This window comes from Scyliorhinus torazame, chromosome 10 (assembly GCF_047496885.1).
Source record: "Scyliorhinus torazame isolate Kashiwa2021f chromosome 10, sScyTor2.1, whole genome shotgun sequence".
Taxonomy (NCBI): domain Eukaryota; kingdom Metazoa; phylum Chordata; class Chondrichthyes; order Carcharhiniformes; family Scyliorhinidae; genus Scyliorhinus; species Scyliorhinus torazame.
In genome coordinates this window covers 142735063-142758340 of record NC_092716.1, presented here as the reverse complement: position 1 = coordinate 142758340, position 23278 = coordinate 142735063, and the positions used below count along the sequence as shown (strand labels likewise).

The 23278-nt window shown below is 48.8% G+C and overlaps 1 protein-coding gene across 1 annotated transcript in view; it reads right to left on the bottom strand.

The window, feature by feature from the left end:
- The window catches only part of LOC140430953 (CD59 glycoprotein-like), a 138115-nt gene that overhangs the window by 45769 nt on the left and 69068 nt on the right, over window positions 1-23278 (bottom strand). The window contains exon 3 of the mRNA XM_072518791.1: window positions 6939-7018. Within this exon, the coding sequence (XP_072374892.1) occupies window positions 6939-6990 (52 nt within the window). The 5' untranslated portion in view covers window positions 6991-7018. The remainder of the gene's footprint in view (window positions 1-6938; window positions 7019-23278) is intronic.

Below are 23278 nucleotides of genomic sequence, written 5' to 3'. Positions count from 1 at the left end.
AAAGAGATTGAAAGTATGCTTAAAAATGGCATAATTGAAATGGGTTGCAGCCAATGGAGCTCACCCATAGTGATGGTACCAAAACTGGATGGTACCCAACGGTTGTGTGTGGACTAGAGAAAGGTTAATGCTGTTACAAGAACGGACTCTTATCCTATCCCACGTTTGGAGGATTGCAATGACAAGGTGGGACAATCCACTTTAAAGGTTACTGGCAGGTACCTTTATCCGAAAGGGCAAAGGAGATTTCAGCTTTTGTGACTCCAGATGCTGTATACCAATTCAAAGTTATGCCATTTGGCATGAAAAACGCCCCAGCCACATTTCAATGGTTAACTAATAAAATTATTTCAGGATTACCCAATTGTGCAGTATACATCGCGATCTGGTAATTTTTAGCCAGACATAGAACATAGAACATAGAAAATACAGCACAGAACAGGCCCTTTGGCCCACGATGTTGTGCCGAACCTTTGTCCTAGATTAATCATAGATTATCATTAAATTTACAGTGCAGAAGGAGGCCATTCGGCCCTTTGAGTCTGCACCAGCTCTTGGAAAGAGCACCCTACCCAAACTCAACACCTCCACCCAACACCAAGGGCAATTTGGACATTAAGGGCAATTTATCATTGGCCAATTCACCTAACCCGCACATCTTTGGACTGTGGGAGGAAACCGGAGCACCTGGAGGAAACCCACGCAGACACGGGGAGGACGTGCAGACTCCGCACAGACAATGACCCAAGCTGGAATCGAACCTGGGACCATGGATCTGTGAAGCAATTGTGCTATCCACAATGCTACCGTGCTGCCCTTAAGAACAAATAAATCTACACTATATCATTTTCCCGTAATCCATGTACCTATCCAACAGCTGCTTGAAGGTCCCTAATGTTTCCGACTCAACTACTTCCACAGGCAGTGCATTCCATGCCCCCACTACTCTCTGGGTAAAGAACCTACCTCTGATATCCCTCCTATATCTTCCACCTTTCACCTTAAATTTATGTCCCCTTGTAATGGTGTGTTCCACCTGGGGAAAAAGTCTCTGACTGTCTACTCTATCTATTCCCCTGATCATCTTATAAACCTCTATCAAGTCGCCCCTCATCCTTCTCCGGTCTAATGAGAAAAGGCCTAGCACCCTCAACCTTTCCTCGTAAGACCTACTCTCCATTCCAGGCAACATCCTGGTAAATCTTCTTTGCACCTTTTCCAGAGCTTCCACATTCTTCCTAAAATGAGGCGACCAGAACTGTACACAGTACTCCAAATGTGGCCTTACCAAAGTTTTGTACAGCTGCATCATCACCTCACGGCTCTTAAATTCAATCCCTCTGTTAATGAACGCGAGCACACCATAGGCCTTCTTCACAGCTCTATCCACTTGAGTGGCAACTTTCAAAGATGTATGAACATAGACCCCAAGGTCTCTCTGCTCCTCCACAATGCCAAGAACTCTACCGTTAACCCTGTATTCTGCATTCATATTTGTCCTTCCAAAATGGACAACCTCACACTTTTCAGGGTTAAACTCCATCTGCCACTTCTCAGCCCAGCTCTGCATCCTATCTATGTCTCTTTGCAGCCGACAACAGCCCTCCTTACTATCCACAACTCCACCAATCTTCGTATCGTCTTCAAATTTACTGACCCACCCTTCAACTCCCTCATCCAAGTCATTAATGAAAATCACAAACAGCAGAGGACCCAGAACTGATCCCTGCGGTACACCACTGGTAACTGGGATCCAGGCTGAATATTTGCCATCCACCACCACTCTCTGACTTCTATCGGTTAGCCAGTTCGTTATCCAACTGGCCAAATTTCCCACTATCCCATGCCTCCTTACTTTGTGCAGAAGCCTACCATGGGGAACTTTATCAAATGCCTTACTAAAATCCATGTACACTACACCCACTGCTTTACCTTCATCCACATGCTTGGTCACCTCCTCAAAGAATTCAATAAGATTTGTAAGGCAAGACCTACCCCTCACAAATCCGTGCTGACTATCCCTAATCAAGCAGTGTCTTTCCAGATGCTCAGAAATCCTACCCTTCAGTACCCTTTCCATTACTTTGCCTACCACCGAAGTAAGACTAACTGGCCTGTAATTCCCAGGGTTATCCCTAGTTCCTTTTTTGAACAGGGGCACGACATTCGCCACTCTCCAATCCCCTGGTACCACCCCTGTTGACAGTGAGGACGAAAAGATAATTGCCAACGGCTCTGCAATTTCATCTCTTGCTTCCCATAGAATCCTTGGATATATCCCGTCAGGCCCGGGGGACTTGTCTATCCTCAAGTTTTTCAAAATGCCCAACACATCTTCCTTCCTAACAAGTATTTCCTCGAGCTTACCAATCTGTTTCACACTGTCCTCTCCAACAATATCGCCCCTCTCATTTGTAAATACAGAAGAAAAGTATTCATTCAAGACCTCTCCTATCTCTTCAGACTCAATACACAATCTCCCGCTACTGTCCTTGATCGGACCTACCCTCGCTCTAGTCATTCTCATATTTCTCACATATGTGTAAAAGGCCTTGGGGTTTTCCTTGATCCTACCCGCCAAAGATTGTTCATGCCCTCTCTTAGCTCTCCTAATCCCTTTCTTCAGTTCCCTCCTGGCTATCTTGTATCCCTCCAATGCCCTGTCTGAACCTTGTTTCCTCAGCCTTACATAAGTCACCTTTTTCCTCTTAACAAGACATTCAACCTCTCTTGTCAACCATGGTTCCCTCACTCGACCATCTCTTCCCTGCCTGACAGGGACATACATATCAAGGACACGTAGCACCTGTTCCTTGAACAAGTTCCACATTTCACTTGTGTCCTTCCCTGCCAGCCTATGTTCCCAACTTATGCACTTCAATTCTTGTCTGACAACATCGTATTTACCCTTCCCCCAATTGTAAACCTTGCCCTGTTGCACGTACCTATCCCTCTCCATTACTAAAGTGAAAGTCACAGAATTGTGGTCACTATCTCCAAAATGCTCCCCCACTAACAAATCTATCCTTTGCCCTGGTTCATTACCCAGTACTAAATCCAATATTGCCCCTCCTCTGGTTGGACAACCTACATACTGTGTTAGAAAAGCTTCCTGGACACACTGCACAAACACCACCCCATCCAAACTATTTGATCTAAAGAGTTTCCACTCAATATTTGGGAAGTTAAAGTCGCCCATGACTACTACCCTATGACTTCTGCACCTTTCCAAAATCTGTTTCCCAATCTGTTCCTCCACATCTCTGCTACTATTGGGGGGCCTATAGAAAACTCCTAACAAGGTGACTGCTCCTTTCCTATTTCTGACTTCAACCCATACTACCTCAATAGGGTGATACTCCTCAAACTGCCTTTCTGCAGCTGTTATACTATCTCTAATTAATAATGCCACCCCCCCCACCTCTTTTACCACCCTCCCTAATCTTATTGAAACATCTATAACCAGGGACCTCCAACAACCATTTCTGCCCCTCTTCTATCCAAGTTTCCGTGATGGCCACCACATCGTAGTCCCAAGTACCGATCCATGCCTTAAGTTCACCCACCTTATTCCTGATGCTTCTTGCGTTGAAGTATACACACTTCAACCCATCTCCGTGCCTGCAAATACTCTCCTTTGTCGGTGTTCCCTTCCCCACTGCCTCATTACATGCTTTGGCGTCCTGAATATCGGCTACCTTAGTTGCTGGACTACAAATCCGGTTCCCATTCCCATTCCTCACATGGAAAGAACATTTAAAGCATCTGATGGAGTTATTCGATCGACTTCAGGAGGTGGGTTTGGTGGCAAACCTAGCCAAAGTGAATTTGGAAAAGCCCAAGTCACTTTCCTGGGCCATACAATCGGACAGGTTGAATGGTCCCACGGGATGTGAAAACAAAAGTTATTGGTGAGTTTCCAAAACCCTCGACACGAAGGGAAATAATGTGATTTCTTGGCATGAGTGGATTCTACCAAACTTTAGCAGTGTGGTCGCTCCACTGACCAACTTGCTCAAGAAGCGTAGCAAATTTAAAGTGAACAGCGGAGTGTCAACAGGCATTTGACGGCCTGAAGGCTGTGTTAACCACTGCTCCTGTGTTAGCCATCCCAAATTATACAAAACCATTCAAAGTGGCTGTTGATGCACGTGATGTGGGCGTAGATGCGGCGCGTCTACAAGACAACGACGAAGGACTGGAGTGGCCTATTGGTTATTTTTCAAAGAAACTGAATTCTCACCTGAAGAAGTATTCAACGATTGAGAAGGAGACTTTGAGCTTGGTGCTAGCTTTGCAACATTTTCAAATTTGTGTGACCAGTGTAGCCATGTAAAATGGCTGCGTTCCGATTAATCTGGCCAAAACCCAGTTTAAAACGGATAACCCGAAAGACTGCTGGGAAAACAGCCAAGAAGACACAAGCAGGCAGCTGCAGACAGGTTTGCATATTCAGCTCTGGGAACGTAGCCCAGATCGATACTCAGGGCTATCAACAGCCCATCAACCCAGGTATCCGCAGTTGCATTCAGGTCTGTTTACACCTAATCTACTCAGACATCCAGTTAAATCGGCTATCCCCGGGAACAATTGCAACATATTAGCAATTGAATACCGGGCCAGACCTGTCGGCGCCTGCAGTGGCCGAAACAAAGACAGGTGAGCGACCACCCCCCGATCGAGGAATCGCCTCACCATTGGACACATCGACCCCAGAGACTGGGGACAGAATCCAATCACTTGGGACTCAGGGTCAAGGGCTGCCCCGGGAGGCGGGAAGCCCCTGGGCCCTATAAAAGTAAAGGTCCAAGTTCAGATCTCTCTCTCTCTCATCTTTGCCTGCTCGAGACCTTCGCAAGACCAGCCACCGTGTATAGTAAGTTTGAATCCAACGATCGCTATCCGGTAGAGACACCTAGCCACCGACCTGTAGCAGCCTTTTGAATCCCGCGGGCCAGATTTGATTGGACAAGCCATTCGTTTCCCTGACCTGGTGGGCTCTTCCTAAGTTAAGTATTGGCCAGTAGTGATAGGTTTATTATATAGAAAGTAGTAATAGGGTATTAATATTGCTTGTTGTATATAATAAATGACCGTTGTTTTAATCCTTACTAAGCGGTGTGCTGTGTTATTAATCATAACCTGAACTTGAACCACGTGGCGGTATCATAAAGATACCTGGCGACTCATGAGCAAAGGTGACCTAAACAGAGCAAATAGACTAAAGCTAGAAAGAGCAACACCAGCAATCCGTCTGACACAATTATATATACTGATCATAATCCAGTGACGATTTTGGAACGTTTCCGGAATAACAATGCAAGACTGTTTTGATGGAGTTTATTGTTACTGCCATTTAATTTAAAAATAATACATGTGGTAATACGAGAAAACGTGATAGCCGATGCTTTGTCACAAATATGATGAAAAGAAGCAGGTTCGGTGGAGGAAGAAGAACTAAAATGGACTATGTTATTATAAATGTTTGCGTGTTTTGTTTCGTTTAAAAAAAAAGTATATTCACTGTCAATATTTCTTGAAGGAAAGTGAAAAGGTGAAAAATGAAACCATCTTGAAGTTGATGGTTTATTTATTTTTCTTGGGGGGAGGTGTCATGTGAGAGTACCTTTAAGAAATGGATGTTTATCAAATAGCTGCAGTGATGTCAGTGTGTGGGTGGAGCTGAGCTGCTACTCTGCTTTTACTTTCGCTTTGAACAAAAACTGGTGTGTGTCTGTGTTTTAGTTTCGTTTTTCAGAGTGAAGAGCTGCAGTGAAAGCCAGCAGATGTGCATGGATATTTCTACAAGCTAAAGAGTGTTCATTTGGGTGATTTCAAAGTTATACCTGTTTCTATAGAGAATTTAAACCTGCTGTCTTTCTGTAAAAAGGGTCTTTTGGTCTTATGGATGTTGTTAGGAAAGTTATGAAGGGTTACTTATAGAATATTGTATTTGTGGGGATTATTGGTGTTGATAGTTCTTAAGATGTTCAGTGTGTGTTTATAAAGTGTTAACTAGATTCATAAATAAACATAGTTTTGTTTTAAAAGTACTTTAGATCTCTGTTGCATCACACCTGTAGAGTGGGCCCTTGTGCTCCCCATAACCGAAATCTATTAAAAGTTGTGGGTCAGGTGAACTCCATGATACACTTTGGTGTTCTCTAAACCCTGGCCCATAACAATATACACACCCCAGTGAGAGGGTCCGTACCTCCTGATATACACACCCCAGGGAGAGGGTCCTTACCTCCTTATATAGACATCCCAGAGAGAGGGTCTGTACCTCCTGATATACACACCCCAGGGAGAGGGTCCTTACCTCCTTATGTAGACATCCCAGGGAGAGGGTCTGTACCTCCTGATCTACACACCCCAGGGATAGGGTCTGAACCTCTGATATACACACCCCAAGGAGAGGATCTGTACCTCATGATATACACAGCCCAGGGAGAGAGTCTGTACCTCCTGAGATAACACACCCCAGGGAGAGGGTCTGTACCTCCTGAGATACACACCCCAGCGAGAAGGTCCTTACCTCCTTATATACACATCCCAGGGAGAGGGCATTTACCGCCTGATATACACCCCCAGCAGTAACAGGGTATGCACCTCCTGATGTACACTGCCCCAGGGAGAGGGTCTATGCCCTCCCAATATACACTCCCTGGGGAGAGGATCTGTATCTCCTGATATACCCCCTCCCCCCAGGGAGAGGGTCTGTGCACACCTGATACACAGACCCTTTCCCTGGGGAAGGGGGGGGGGGTGGTGTATGTCCTGGTGTACACACTCCCTGTAGAAGGTCTGTGTCTCCTGTTATGCACCCCACGGGACCAAGGTCTTTCTCCTCCCAATGTAGAAACCCTGCCAAATGTAAAATAGCATCCGTTACATTTCCTGCTGTGAGCTCCCTCAAAGAGCATAACCATACTCACCCATTGAACAGAGAGACAGGAAGAGTAAACTCCTCAGTAAGGTGTTTTCCATGTTCCCAGCACACGGTCAGGCTTCACAGCTGAACAAGACAAAGACACCATGAGTCAGTTTGTGACCAGTGTTGGAAGTTGGCACACACAGTACCCGCCTTGAGATAGACAGACCCACCCACATTGAGTAGCTCCCTGACAGGAGGGCTCGGCCATTCAGCCTTCGAGCTGGATCCCCCTTTCAATAAAATCAGGGCAGACCTGATGTGGCCTTAACTCCACTTTGCTGCCTGCGCCCAATAGCCTTTGCCTTACTTGTTGCTCAGAAATCTGTCTAATGGGCCTGGAGTATATTCTGTGAGCCATGCTCCAACGTTCACTGGGGTTCCAAACACGAACGGCTCTCAGAGTAGAAATCCCATTCCACTGGTATCCACCCTGTCAAACCCCCTCAAATCTTATATATTTCAGTATCATCTCACATTCTCCTAAACTTCAATGAATATAGGCTGAACCTGATTGACCTTTCCTCACAAGATAACCAAGGAATTGGCTGACTGAACCTTATCTGAATTGCTTCCAATGAAAGTATATCATCAAATCTGAACACAGTACTCCAGGTGTGGTCTCACCCATGCCCTATACAGCAAGACATCTCTACTTTTATATATTTGGATACTGGACAAGACCCCAATTCATGTTCAGATACCGGAATCTAATTTATGTTAGGATATGGGACCAGATCCTAATTTATGTTAGGTTACCGGATCCCAATTTGTTAGGATAGATTTAGGTTTATTGTCATGTGTATCGAGGTACAGTGAAAAGCATTGTTCTGCATACAGTCGAGGCAGATCGTTCCATATATGAAAAACATAGGACATACGATAAATAAACAATGTAAATACACAGACATAGACAGCAAGTGAAGGATACGAAATATAGTGCTACAACTGTAAAGAAGATGCGTGGAGAGATCAGTTCAGTCCAAAAGAGGGTCATTCCAGAGTCTGGTAACAGCAAGCAAGAAGCTGTTTTTGAAACTGTTAGTGCATGTTCTCTGACTTTTGTATTTTCTGCCCGATGGAAGAGATTGGAAGAGTGAATCACCCGGGTGGGAGGGGTCTTTGATTATGCTGCCCGCTTTCCCAAGACAGCAAGAGGTGTAGACAGAGTCAATGGATGGGAGGCGGGTTCACATAATGGACTGGGCTGTGTTTCTTACGGACTTGGGCCGAGCAGTTGCCATACCAGGCTGTGATGCAGCCAGAAAGGGTGCTTTCTAATAATAATAATAATAATAATAATCGCTTATTGTCATGAGTAGGCTTCAATTAAGTTACTGTGAAAAGCCCCTAGTCGCCACGTTCCGGCACCTGTTCGGGGATGCTGGTACGGCCTCTATGGTACGTTTTTTAAAATTGGTAAGAGTCAATGTGGACATGCAAATTTCCTTAGTTTCGTGAGCTAGTCTAGGCGCTGTTGTGCTTTCTTGGTTATTGTGTCGACATGGGTGGACCTGGACAGATGTTTGGTGATGTGCACACCTAGGAACCTGAAGCTGTCAACAATCTCCACCTCGGATCTATTGATGCAGACAGGGGCATGTACGGCACTTCGCTTCCTGAAGTCAATGACCAGCTCCTTAGTTTAGCTGGCATTGAGGGAAAGGCTGGCGTCATTGCACCATGCCACTAGGTTCTCTACCTCCCGTCAGTACTCTCATTGTTGTCTGAGGTCCGACTCACTATGGTCGTGTCATCAGCAAACTTGCAGATGGAGTTGGAGCCGAATTTTGCCACACAGTCATATGTGTATAGGGAGAATAGCAGGAAAATTAAAATGAAAATCGCTTATTGTCACGAGCAGACTTCAATGAAGTTACTGTGAAAAGCCCCTAGTCGCCACATGCCGGCGCCTGTTCGGGGAGGCTGTTACGGGAATTGAACCGTGCTGCTGGCCTGCCTTGGTCTGCTTTAAAAGCCAGCAATTCAGCCCAGTGAGCTAAACCAGCCTCTAAAATGAAAATCGCTTATTGTCACAAGTAGGCCTCAAATGAAGCTACTGTGAAAAGCCCCTAGTCGCCACATTCCAGTGCCTGTTCGGGGAGGCTGGTGTGGGAATTGAACAGTGCTGCTGGCCTGCCTTGGTCTGCTTTAAAAGCCAGCGATTTAGCCCAGTGTGCTAATCCAGCCTCTTGAGGCTAAGTATGCAACCTTTTGGGGCCCTGGTATTGAGGACTATTGTGGAGGAGATGTCGTTGTTTGTCCTTACTGATTGTGGTCTTATGGGTCAGGAAGTAGAGGATCCAGTTGCAGAGAAAGGAGCCAAGTCCTAGATTTTGGAGTTTGGATATGACCTTAGCTGGGATTATGGTGTTGAAGGTGGAGCTGTGGTCAATGAGTAGGAGCTCTTCTTGTCGAGATGCTCCAGATGAGTCCAGGGCCAGGAAGATAGCACCTGCTGTGGAGCGGTTGTGGCATAATGCAAATTGCAGTGGATCAAGGCAGTCTGGAAGTATGAAGTTGATGTGTCTCACGACTAACCTCTCAAAGCACTTAATAATGATAGATGTTAGGGCTGCCGAACGGTAGTCATTGAGGAACGTTGCCTGGTTCTTCTTTGGCACTGGTATGATGGTGGTCTTCTTGAAGCAGGTGGGAACCTTGGAAAGGAGTAGGGAGAGGTTGAAGATGTCTGCGAACACACACAGCAGTTGGTCCGTGCAGGATCTGAGTGCACGACCGGGTCTCTGTCAGGACCTGTTGCTTTCCGTGGGTTAATTTTCAAAAAGGCCAACTCAACTTCCTTTTTCTTTGAAAATGTATTTTATTCCAAACTTATATAAATGGTTACAAAACATAAACAAGCCGGGGAGCAAACTCCCCAACACCCAATTATACAGTTTGTACAAATTTTTCTGCTTTTTCACTCGCCCTTCCCTCCACCTTCCCCCTCGATGAACAAATTCCTCAAATGTGGCAAAGTACATCCCCCACATTACCGCCAAACTAACTTCTGAGGCTGTGACGGTAGATATGGGTGTGTCCGAGGTTGTTGGGGCAGTTGACAATGGTTTGTTGGCTTCCTGCTTGAAACAAACATAGAATGTATTGAATTCAGCAGGGAGGTGTGCTCAGTTGCCGAGGTACTACTCGGCTTTGCTTTGTAACCCGTTACATTGTTTAAGCCTTGCCACAACCGAGAGACCATGCCGTTAGTCTGGGACTCTAGCTTAGTTTGGTATAGTCTCTTGGCGTCCCTGATAGCTTTGCAAAGTTGTACCTAGACTTCTTGTATAGGTCAGGGTCACCTGTCTTGAACGCCTCAGATCTGGACTTCAGTAGGGTGTGGATCTCCTGGTTAAACCGTGGTTTCAGGTTGGGGAACGCACGCACTACCTTCTTTGGCAAATAATCTTTGACACACTTACGGATGAAGTCTGTGACGGTGGTGGTATACTTGTCCAGGTTGGCCACTGAGTTCTTGAATATGGACCAGTTCACTGACTCCAAGCAGTTGCATAGGAGCTCATCTGTTGCCTCGGACCAGCATTGCACGACCGCTAATGTTTCTGCTTGTATGCCTTGAGAAGGAGCACCGTCTTGTGATTCAATTTTCCGATATGCAGTCAGGGAATGGATCGGTAGGCGCCTTTGATGTTTATGTAGCAGCGGTCAAGGATGTTAGGGCCCCTGGGAGGGCAGGAGATGTGTTGGTGGCATTTTGGCAGCACATTTTTGAGGATACCAGACCAGATCTCAATTTATTGGATTGGATTTGTTTATTGTCATGTGTACCAAGGTACAGTGAAAAGTATTTTTCTGCGAGCAGCTCAAACAGATCATTTAGGACGAGAAGAAAATAAAATAAAAAGAAAATACATAATAGGGCAAAACAAGGTACACAATGTAAATATATAGACACTGGCATCGGGTGAAGCATACAGGAGTGTAGTATTAATCAGGTCAGTTTAAGTGGGTCGTTGAGGAGACGGATAACAGTGGGGAAGAAGTTGTTTTTGAATCTGTTTGTGCATGTTCTCTTTTGTATCTCGTGCCCAAGGGAAGAAGTTGGAAGAGTGAGTGAGCCAGGTGGGAGGGGTCTTTGATTATGCTGCCCGCTTTCCCAAGGCAGGGAGGTGTAGATAGAGTCAATGGATAGGAGGCAGGTTTGTGTGATGGACTGGGCTGTGTTTAGGTTAGGTTAGGATACCAGATCCTACCTTATGTTAGGATACCAGACCAGACCCCAATTTATGTTCAGATACCAGATCCCAATTTATGTTAGGACACCAGACCAGACCCCAATTTATTTTAGGATACCAGTTCACAGCTTATGTTAGGATACCCGACCCCAATTTATGTTAGGATACCAGACCAGGTCTCAATTTATGTTTGAATATCAGACCAGATCCCATATGTTAGGGTAGCAGACCAAATCCCAATTTATTTTAGGATAGTAGACCAGATTCCAATTTAAGTTAGGATTCCGGACTCGACCCCAATTTATGTTAGAATAGCGGACCAGAACCCCAATTTATGTTAGGATACCAGATCCCAATTTATGTTAGGATATCAGACCAGATCCCAATTTATGTTAGGATACCAGACCAGATCCCAATTTATGGTAGGATAGTAGACCAGATCCCAATTTATGTTAGGATACCGGACCAGACCCCAATTTATGTTACAACACCGGACCAGATCCCAATTTCTATTAGAATATCAGACCAGATCCCAATTTATGTTAGGATACCGGACCAGATCCCAATTTATGTTCGGATACCGGACCAGACCCCAATTTATGTTAGGATATCCGACCAGATCCCAATTTAAAAAATATATATATTTTATTAAAGTTTTTCGATCAACCAAGAATTTTCCATTTTTACAACTTTGTAACAATATATACATTGATCGTTTTAAAAATAATATATTAACTAACGGCAAGTGCCAACACAAATAAGAAACAAAAAGAAATAGTAACATTGAGAAGATAAATATGAACAGCAAATATGTAACAACACACAAAAAAACCCCGAAGACCCGAATGCACCCTCCCCCCTCCCCCCACCCCCCACCCCCTCCCCCCTGGGTTGCTGCTGTTGTCTTTCCTATTTTCCCTTATCGCTCTGCGAGATAGTCGAGGAACGATTGCCACCGCCTGGTGAACCCCTGAGCCGAACTTCTTAGTGCGTACTTTATCCGCTCCAATCTTATAAACCCTGTCATGTCGTTTATCCAGGCCTCCACGCCCGGGGGTTTAGCTTCTTTCCACATAAGTAGAATCCTTCGCCGGGCTACTAGGGACGCAACGGCCAAAACATCAGCCTCAATCGCCTCCTGCACTCCCGGCTCTTCTGCAACCCCAAATATAGCCAACCCCCAGCTTGGTTCGACCCGGACCCCCACCACCTTTGAAATCACTTTTGCCACTCCCACCCAGATCCCGTGCAATACCGGACATGACCAAAACATGTGGGTGTGGTTCGCAGGGCTTCCCGCGCACCTCCCGCACCAATCCTCCACCCCAAAAAACCTGCTCAATCTTGCTCCCGTCATATGCGCCCTGTGTAATACCTTGAATTGGATCAGGCTGAGCCTGGCACACGAGGACGAGGAATTTACCCTACTTAGGGCATCTGCCCACAGCCCCTCCTCAATCTCTTCCCCCAGCTCCTCTTCCCATTTTCCTTTCAGTTCCTCTATCATCGTCTCCCCCTCGTCTCTCATTTCCCTGTATATATCGGACACCTTACCGTCACCCACCCATGCCCCCGAAATCACTCTGTCCTGGATCCCCTGCGCCAGGAGCTGCGGGAATTCCCTCACCTGTTGCCTCACAAATGCCCTCACTTGCATATAACAAAATGCATTCCCAGGTGGCAACCCGTATTTTTCTGTCAGTGCTCCCAGACTCGCGAACGTCCCGTCCAAGAACAAGTCCTTCAGTTTTGCAATTCCTGCTCGCTGCCAAGATTGAAGTCCCCCATCTATCCTTCCCGGGACGAACCTGTGGTTGTTCCTTATCGGGGACCACACTGAGGCCCCCGTCACTCCCCTATGTCGTCTCCACTGCCCCCAAATCTTCAGAGTCGCCACCACCACTGGGTTTGTGGTGTATCTTTTCGGGGAGAACGGCAGCGGCGCCGTCGCCAGTGCTTTTAAGCTAGTTCCCGTACAGGACGCCATCTCCAGCCTTTTCCACGCCGCTCCTTCTTCTTCCCTCATCCACTTACATATCATAGACACGTTAGCGGCCCAATAATAATCACTCAGACTCGGCAGTGCCAATCCCCCTCTATCTCTACTGCGCTGCAGGAACCCCCTCTTTACCCTTGCGGTCTTTCCGGCCCACACAAAGCTCATGATACTCCTGTCCACCTTCTTAAATAAGGTCTTTGTAATCAGTATGGGGAGGCACTGAAACACAAAAAGAAACCTCGGGAGGACCACCATTTTAACCGCTTGCACCCTGCCCGCCAATGACAGGGGCACCATATCCCACCTCTTAAAGTCCTCCTCCATCTGCATTACCAGTCGTGTCAAGTTAAGCTTATGCAAGGTTCCCCAGTCCCTGGCCACCTGGATCCCTAAATACCGGAAATCTCTTGTTACCCTCCTCAGCGGCAGCTCGTCTATTCCCCTGCCCTGTTCCCCGGGGTGCATCAAAAACAGTTCACTCTTCCCCATATTCAATTTGTATCCCGAAAACTCTCCAAACTCCCTGAGTGTCTGCATTATCTCAGGCATCCCCTCCACTGGGTCCGCGACATATAACAGCAGATCATCCGCGTATAATGACACCCGATGTTCTTCTCCTCCTCTAAGTACCCCTCTCCACTTCCTAGAGCCCCTCAGCGCTATGGCCAATGGCTCAATTGCCAACGCAAACAGTAACGGGGACAGGGGGCACCCCTGTCTTGTGCCCCTATATAGTCGGAAGTAGTCGGATCGTTGCCTGTTCGTAATCACACTTGCCACCGGGGCCCCGTACAGGAGCCGAACCCATCTAATGAACCCCTCTCCAAATCCAAATCTCTTCAGTACCTCCCACAGGTAGTCCCACTCCACTCTATCAAATGCCTTCTCTACATCCATAGCCACCACTATTTCCGCCTCCCCCTCCGGAGGGGGCACCATCATCACCCCCAACAACCTCCGTATATTGGTATTCAATTGCCTCCCTTTAACAAATCCTGTTTGGTCACCATGCACCACCCCAGGGACACAGTCCTCTATCCTTATCGCCATCACTTTGGCCAATAACTTGGCATCTACGTTCAGGAGGGAGATAGGCCTGTATGACCCGCACTGCAGCCGGTCTTTGTCTCTTTTCAGGATCAGCGATATCGTCGCCTCCGACATCGTCGGGGGTAGTGTCCCCCTTTCCTTAGCCTCATTGAAGGTTCTCGTCAGGAGTAGGGCCAGCAGGTCCACATATTTCCTATAAAATTCCACCGGGAACCCATCTGGTCCCGGGGCCTTCCCTGCCTGCATGCTCCCGATTCCTTTTACCACCTCCTCTACCTCAATCTGCGCTCCCAGTCCTGTCCTCTCCTGCTCCTCAACCTTCGGGAACTCCAACTGGTCTAGGAAATGCATCATTCCCTCTTTCCCTTCCGGGGGTTGGGCCTTATACAGCCTCTCGTAGAATACCTTAAATACCCCGTTTACCCTCTCCGCTCTCTGTTCCATCCTTCCCTCCTCATCTCTAACTCCTCCGATCTCTCTCGCCGCCCCCCTCTTCCTAAGTTGTTGGGCCAGCAGTCGGCTCGCCTTCTCTCCGTATTCATACTGTACTCCCTGTGCCTTCCTCCACTGCGTCTCCGCCTTACCCGTGGTCAACAAGTCAAGATCCGTGTGTAGTCTCCGTCTTTCCCTGTATAGCCCTTCGTCCGGAGCCTCCGCATAATGCCTATCCACCCTCAGAATCTCCCCAATCAGTCTGTCCCTTTCTTTACCCTCTTGTTTCCCCTTATGGGCCCTTATGGAGATCAGCTACCCTCTCACCACTGTCTTCAGCGCCTCCCAGACTACTCCCACCTGGACCTCTCCGTCATCATTGACCTCTAGGTATCTTTCAATACATCCCCTCACCCTTCCACATACCCCCTCGTCCGCCAACAGTCCCATGTCCAATCTCCAAAGTGGGCGTTGCTCCTTTTCCTCACCTAGTTCCAGATCTACCCAATGTGGGGCATGATCTGAAATGGCTATAGCCGAGTACTCCGCTCCTGCCACCTTCGGGATCAGCGCCTTTCCCAGGACAAAGAAATCTATCCGGGAGTACACTTATGGACGTGGGAGAAGAAGGAAAACTCTTTACTCCTCGGTCTAGTACATCTCCAGGGATCCACTCCTCCCATCTGCTCCATAAAGCCCTTAAGCACCTTGGCCGCTGCCGGCCTCCTCTCGGTCCTAGATCTGGACCGGTCCAGCCCTGGGTCCAGCACCGTGTTGAAGTCCCTCCCCATTACCAACTTTCCCGTCTCCAGGTCCGGGATGCGCCCCAACATACGCTTCATAAAGTTCGCATCATCCCAGTTCGGGGCATATGCGTTCACCAGCACCACCGCTTCACCTTGCAATCTGCCACTCACCATCACGTACCTACCCACTGTCCACCACTATGGTCTTCGCGTCAAACGATACCCGTTTCCCCACCAGTATTGCCACCCCTCTATTTTTCGCATCCAAACCCGAGTGGAATACCTGTCCCACCCATCCTTTTCTTAATCTGACCTGACCCGCCAGTTTCAGGTGCGTCTCCTGAAGCATAACCACGTCTGCCTTTAGCTTCTTTAGGTGCGCAAAAACCCTTGCCCTCTTAATCGGCCCATTCAACCCTGTCACGTTCCACGTGATCAACCGGGTTGGGGGGCTCTTTACCCCCCCCATCGTCGACTAGCCATCCCCTTTTTTAAACCAGCTCCTCACCCGGTTCCCACGCAACCGCTTGTCCCCCAGACGGCGCCCTCCCGTCCCGACCATCCCATCCTGCAACAGCTCCCCCTTCCCCTTAGCAGCAGCAACCCAGTTAATCCCCCCCCCCCCCCCCCCCCGCTCGATCCCGCTCTAGCTTGATTGCACCCCCCATATTGCTTCCCGGAGTCAGCAAACTCTGGCTGACCTCGGCTTCCCCCGTTTATCCTTAGCCCCCCTGCGTGTGAGGCCCCCTCGTACCCACGCCCGCTTTTCCCGCCACAGTTTCCATAGCGCGGGAACAAAGCCCGTGCTTCCCTCTCGGCCCCGCCCCTAATGGCGCAGCTCCCTCTCTCCTTCCCCATCCCCTTCCCCACCGGCGCCCACATTTCTTCGTGTCCCCCCCCCTTTGAGGGGAAAAAATTCCCCATCTGATTTACAATTCCTTGCCACCACCTCGCTACTTCATTCCAAACATCCTTTCCCAAATCTAGTCCAACTTCTCCTCTTGAATGAATGTCCACGCGTCCTCTGCGTCTCGAAGTAGTGGTGTTTGCCCTGGTGTGTAACCCACAGTCTTGTCGGCTGCAACATTCCGAAATTCACTTTCTTCCTGTGGAGCACCGCCTTGGCCCGATTGAAACTCGCCCTCCTTCTCGCCACCTCCGCACCCCCATCTTGGTAGACGCGGATCACCACGTTCTCCCATCTGCTGCTCCGTGTCTTCTTAGCCCATCTCAGGACCATCTCCCTGTCCTTGTAGCGGTGGAATCTCACCACTATTGCTCGCGGTATTTCCCCTGCCTTTGGTCTTCTCTCCATACACCTCTTGTGTAGCGCCTCGTGTGTCTCCGTCTTCACCACCAAGCCCTGTATCTCGTCCTCATTTTCGGCAGCCTTTGCCTTCACTCCACGGAGCTCCATCTCTTGGGTCTTTTGCGTCTCCTTCAGCCCCTCAACCACCTGCAGCATCGGTGCCAGCACCTCCTTCTTGAGCTCCTCCACACATCGCCGGAGGAACTCCTGCTGTTCCAGGCCCATACCAACTGGGCTCCCTCAGCCGCCATCTTGCTTCTCCCTTCTCTTCTCTGCCACTGCTCCAGAGGATCCTCCACAATCTGGCCACTACTATCACTTCTTTCCATCCACACCCGGGGGGACTCCTTCCTATGTCGCCTCACACTGTGTTTGGCCTTTGAAAATTTCCGTTGGGGCTCTCGATAAGAGCCCAAAAGTCAGTTGAAACGGGAGGTGCCGAAACGTGCGACTTAGCTGGTCATCTCCGCACCCGGAAGTCTCCAGATCCCAATTTATGAACAACACCGGACCAGATCCCAACTTAGGTTAGGATACCGGACCAGATCCCAACTTAGGTTAGGATACCGGACCAGACCCCAATTTATATTAGGATACCCGGCCAGATCCCAATTAATTTTTTAAAGAAAATATTTTATTGTGGCATTTATATCTAACGAATTTACACGTCAAATTGTCGACAAAAAGAAAAACACAATATAACCAAACCCCCCCCCCCCCCCACCGATCACAAAGCCCTAGCCAACATGGCTTACACAAACAATGCCACCTTCCCCAACCACCCCTCCATTGGTTCTCCTGCCCTTACCCGTCTCTCTCATGCCTCCCCTTTCCCTGCACCCCCCCCCCCCCCCACCCCCCACCGACAGCTTAATTCTTCTTGAAGAAGCCGATGAGCGGCTGCTGCATCTGAGCAAACCCCTGCAAAGATCCCCTTGTGGCGAATTTAATTTTCTCGAGTCTGAGAAACCCCGCCATGTCGCTAACTCATACCCCCGACTTTGGGGGCCTCAAGTCCCTACACCCTAGTAAGATCCATCTCCGGGCCACCATGGAGGCAAAGGACAGGATGTCGGCCTCTCTCACCCCCTGGGCTTCCAGGTCTTCCGACACACGAAGATCCCCACCACTGCGCTGGTTTAGCACACTGGGTTAAACAGCTGGCTTGTAATGCAGAACAAGGCAGCAGCATGGGTTCAATTCCCTTACCGGCCTCCCTGAACAGGCGCCGGAATGTGGCGACTAGGGGCTTTTCACAGTAACTTCATTGAAGCATACTTGTGACAATAAGCGATTATTATTATTATTGGAATCGGCACCACCCTCGCTTGTAAGACCTCTGACATGATGTCAGCAAATCCCTGCCAGAAACCCCTCAGCCTCGGACACGCCCAAAACATAGGGACATGATTCACAGGACCCCCCGCACGTTTCCCGCACCTATCCTCCACCTCCTCAAAGAACCTGCTCATCCGGGCCACACATGTGAGCCCTACGGACCACCTTAAACTGTATCAGGCTGAGACTGGCGCACGACAAGGATGCATTAACTCTCCTCAGAGCCTCCTTCCATAACCCGGCCTCCAACTGCCCACCCAGCTCCTCTTCCCACTTTCTCTTCACCTCCCATATCGGGGCACCCTCCCACTCCGTCAGCTCCTTATAGATCTCGGAGACCTTCCCTTCTGCCACTCCTGTTCTCCACACCACCTTATCCAGTAGCCCCAGGGGCGGCAAGTCGGGAAGGTCAAAACCTGCCTCCGCACAAAATCCCTCACCTGAAGATACCAGAAACAATTCCCCCCTGGCAACTCAAACCCCTACTCCAGACTCAGGAAACCCTCATCAATAAATATATCCCCAAATCGCTCGATCCCCGCTTTCTGCCACCTCCAAAACCCACCACCCAGCCTCCAGGAGCGACCCAGTGGTTATCACATATCGGTGCCCATACAGACCGCCCCCCCACTCTAACCCCATGTGCTGCCTCCACGGTCCCCAAGCCCTCAGGGCAGCCGCCACTACCGGGCTTGTGCAGTACCGAGCCAGTGAGAACGGCAGAGGTGCCATTAACAGTGCCACCAAACCCGTGTCCTTACATGAGGCTGCCTCCGCCCGCTCCCATACTGACCCCTCGTCCACTACCCACTTCCTGACCATCGCAATATTCGCCGTCCAGTCGTAGTTAATAAATTCGGGAGAACCACCACCCCCCCCCCCCACCCCACCCCCCCATTCCAGCCGCACTTTTTTCACCCGCGGGGTTTTACCGGCCCAAACAAATCATAAGGAACATAAGAATTAGGAACAGGAGTAGGCCATCTGGCCCCTCGAGCCTGCTCCGCCATTTAATGAGATCATGGCTGATCTTTGTGGACTCAGCTCCACTCTCCGGCCCGTACACCATATCCCCGAATCCCTTTATTCTTTAGAAAGGCATCTATCTTTTTCTTAAAAACGCTTAAAGAAGGAGCCTCAACTGCTTCACTGGGCAAGGAATTCCAGAGATTCACAACCCTTTGGGTGAAGAAGTTCCTCCTACACTCCGTCCTAAATCTACCTCCCCTTATTTTGAGGCTATGCCCCCTAGTTCTGCTTTCCCCGACCAGTGGAAACAACCTGCCCGCATCTATCCTACCTATTCCCTTCATAATTTTATATGTCTCAGTAAGATCCCCCCGCATCCTTCTAAACTCCAATGAGTACAGTCCCAGTCTACTCAACCTCTCGTCATAATCTAATCCCCTCAACTCTGGGATCAACCTAGTGAATCTCCTCTGCACTCCCTCCAGTGCCGATATGTCCTTTCTCAGGTAAGGAGACCAAAACTGAACACAATACTCCAGATGCGGCCTCACCAACACCTTATACAATTGCAGCATAACCTCACTAGTCTTGAACTCCTTCCCTCTAGCAATGAAAGACTAAACTCGATTAGCCTTCTTAATCACCTGTTGCACCTGCACACCAACTTTTTGCGACTCGTGCACCAGCACACCCAGGTCCCTCTGCACAGCAGCATGTTTTAACATCTTACCGTTTAAATAATAATCCATTCTGCTGTTATTCCTCCTAAAATGGATAGCCTCACACTTGGCAACATTGAATTTCATCTGCCAGACCCTAGCCCATTCACCTAACCTATCCAAATCCTTCTGCAGACTTCCGGTATCCTCTGCACTTTTTGCTTTACCGCTCATCTTAGTGTCGTCTGCAAACTTTGACACATTGCACTTGGTCCCCAACTCCAAATCACCTATGTAAATTGTGAACAACTGCGGGTCCAACACTGATCCTTGAGGGACCCCACTAGTTACAGGTTGCCAACCAGAGAAACATCCATTTATCCCCACTCTCTGCTTTCTGTTAGTTAACCAATCCTCTACCCATGCTACCACTTTACCCTCAATGCCATGCATCTTTAGTTTATGCAGCAACCTTTTGTGTGGCACCTTGTCAAAAGCTTTCTGGAAATCCAGATATACCACATCCATTGGCTCCCCGTTATCTACTGCACTGGTAACGGCCTCAAACAATTCTACCAAATTAGTCAGACACGACCTACCCTTTGTGAACCCATGCTGCGTCTGCCCAATGGGACAATTTCCCTCCAGGTGCCCCGCTATTTCCTCCTTAATGATAGATTCCAGCATTTTCCCTACAACCGAAGTTAAGCTTACCGGCCTATAATTACCCGCTTTCTGCCGACCTCCTTTTTTAAACAGTGGTGTCACGTTTCCTACTTTCCAATCCTCTTGGACCACCCCAGCGTCTTGTGAATTTTGATAAATTATCACTAGTGCGTTTACAATTTCCCTAGCCATCTCTTTTAACACTCTGGGATGCATCCCATCAGGGCCAGGAGACTTGTTTACCTTTAGCCCCATTAGCTTGCCCAATACTGCCTCCTTAGTGATTACAATCATCTCAAGGTCCTCACCTATCATATCCTTATTTCCATCAGTCACTGGCATGTTATTTGTGTCCTCCACTGTGAAGACTGACCCAAAAAACCTGTTCAGCTCCTCAGCCATTTCCCCGCCTCCTATTATTAAATCTCCCTTCTCATCTTCCAAAGGACCAATATTTACCTTAGCCACTCTTTTTTCTTATATATTTGTAGAAATCGCGAGATATCTGCATTCAACTTTTTCATGAACGCCTTGGGAATAAAAATTGCGAGGCTCCAGAAAACAAACAGAAACCCCGAGAGGACTGTCATTTTAACCGTCTGTACCCGCCCCGCCAATGACAACAGGAGCGCATTCCACCTCAGAAAGTCCCCTCATCTGATCTACCAACCGACCAAATTTAGTTTATGCAGCTGCTCCCACTCCCGCACCACCTGGACACCCAAATACCGAAAGCTCCCTCCCACCACCTTGAACGGCATCTCACCCAATCTCCTGCCCCCTCGCCTGGATCGCAAAGACCTCACTCTTACCCATATTCAATTTACATCCTGAAAACCGGCCGAATTCCTCTAATACCCCCATAATCCCTCCAATCACCCAACAGGTCCAACATGTACAAGAGCAAATCGTCCGAGTAGAGTGAGACCCTGTGTTCCAAACCACCCCCCCCCCCCCCCCCACCCCATGCCAGACCCTCGACTCCCTCAATGCCAATGCCAACAGCTCTATAGCCAAGATAAACAGCAGTGGGGAGTGTGGACATCCTTGCCTTGTCCCCGGTAAAACCTGAGTAGTCCGGTCTCACGAGATTCATCCGCATGCTCGCCACCGGTGCCTGGTATAGCAACCAAACCCAATCCAAAAATCCCGGCCCAAACCCAAATCGTCCCATAAATATTCTCACTCCAACTGATCAAAGGCCTTCTCTGCGTCCATGGCCACCACCACCTCAATCTCGCGCCCCTCTGGAGGCATCATATTAAGCAACCTCCTAATGTTGGTCGCCAAGTGCCGCCTCTTAACAAACCCGTCTGGTCCTCCCCTATTACCCCTGGGAAGCAGTCCTCGATCCTTGTGGCCAGGATCATCGCCAATAGTTTGCCATCCACGTTTAACAAGGAGATCGGCCGATACGACCCACAATTTTCCAGATCCTTATCCCATTTTAAGATGAGGGAGATCGCGCCTGTGACAACGAGGGTGAGCACTCGTAACTCCTTTGCTTCATTGAAGGGCCTTACTAGCAGCGGTCCCAGAACCCCCGAAAACTTCTTATAGAATTCCACCGGGTACCGTCCGGTCCCGGGGCCTTACCCGCTTGCATCGCCTCCATCCAGTCTACAACTTCTAAAAGCCCAATTGGGGCACCCAGGCCCTCCACCAGCTCCTCATCAACCTTCGGAACTCCAACCCTCCCAGAAATCTCCTCATCCCCTCTTCCATGGTTGGGGGTCCCGAATTCTACAATTTGCTACAAAACTCCTTAATCACTCCATTCACCCCCGCCGGGTCCAAGACCATGTTCCCTCCTGTGTCCTTCACTTTTCCAATTTCTCTCACTGCCTCCTGCTTCCTCAACTGGTGCGCTAACATCCTGCTCGCTTTCTCCCCATACTCGTATACCACCCCTCTCACCCTTCACAACTGCCCAAGTGCCTTACCCGTGGTTAACAGTCCAAACTCCATTTGCAGCCTCTGGCATTCCTTTAACAGCCCTTCCTCTGGGGCCTCTGCATATCTCTTGTACACCTGCAGTATTTCCTCCATGAGCCTTTCTATCTCTACACGCTCCGCCTTCATCCTGTGTGCCCGAATCAAAATAAACTCCCCCCTGACCACTGCTTTCAGTATCTCCCAAACCACATCTGCCGAAACCTTCCCTGTGTCATTAACATACCCCTGGATGGCCTTCCTTACCCGCTCATACACCTCTTCTTCCTCTAACAGTCCCACATCCAGCCTCCATTGCGGACGCTGCCCCACCCCCCACCCCCCCCCCGTCCTTGCTCACTCGTAAATCCATTCAGTGCGGGGCATGGTCTGACACCACTATTGCCGAATATTCAACATGCACCACCCCTGCCAACAACATCTCATCCATCACGAAAAAATCTATTCGGGAGTGCACCTTGTGCACATGGGAGTAAAACAAAAATTCTTTCGCCCTTGGCCTCCCAAATCTCCACGGATCCACCCTCCCCATGTGCTCCATGAACCTCCGAAGCTCCTTAGCTGTAGCACCTTCCCCGACCTCAAACTCGACCAGTCCAATCTCGGATCCAGGACCGTATTAAAGTCCCCCCACCATAATCAGCCGATGAGAGTCCAGATCCGGAATCTTCCCCAGCACCCGCCTCATAAATTCCAAATCGTCCCAGTTCTGGGCATAGATGTTGACTAACAACAACGGCATCCCCTCCAATTACCCGCTTAACATAACATACCTCCCCCTGGAGCCGCCACTATTTTCCCACCACGAACGCCTGTTTATTAACCAAAATCGCCACCTCTTTCATTTTAAAATAGAACCCTGAATGAGACACTTGCCCTACTTTTCCTTCCTGAGCCTAATCTGGTTCCCCACTGTCAGGTGTGTCTCTTGCAGCATGGCCACATCCGCCTTCAGTCGCTTCAAGTGTGCGAACACACGGGCCCTCTTGACTGGCCCATTTAATCCTTACACGTTCCACGT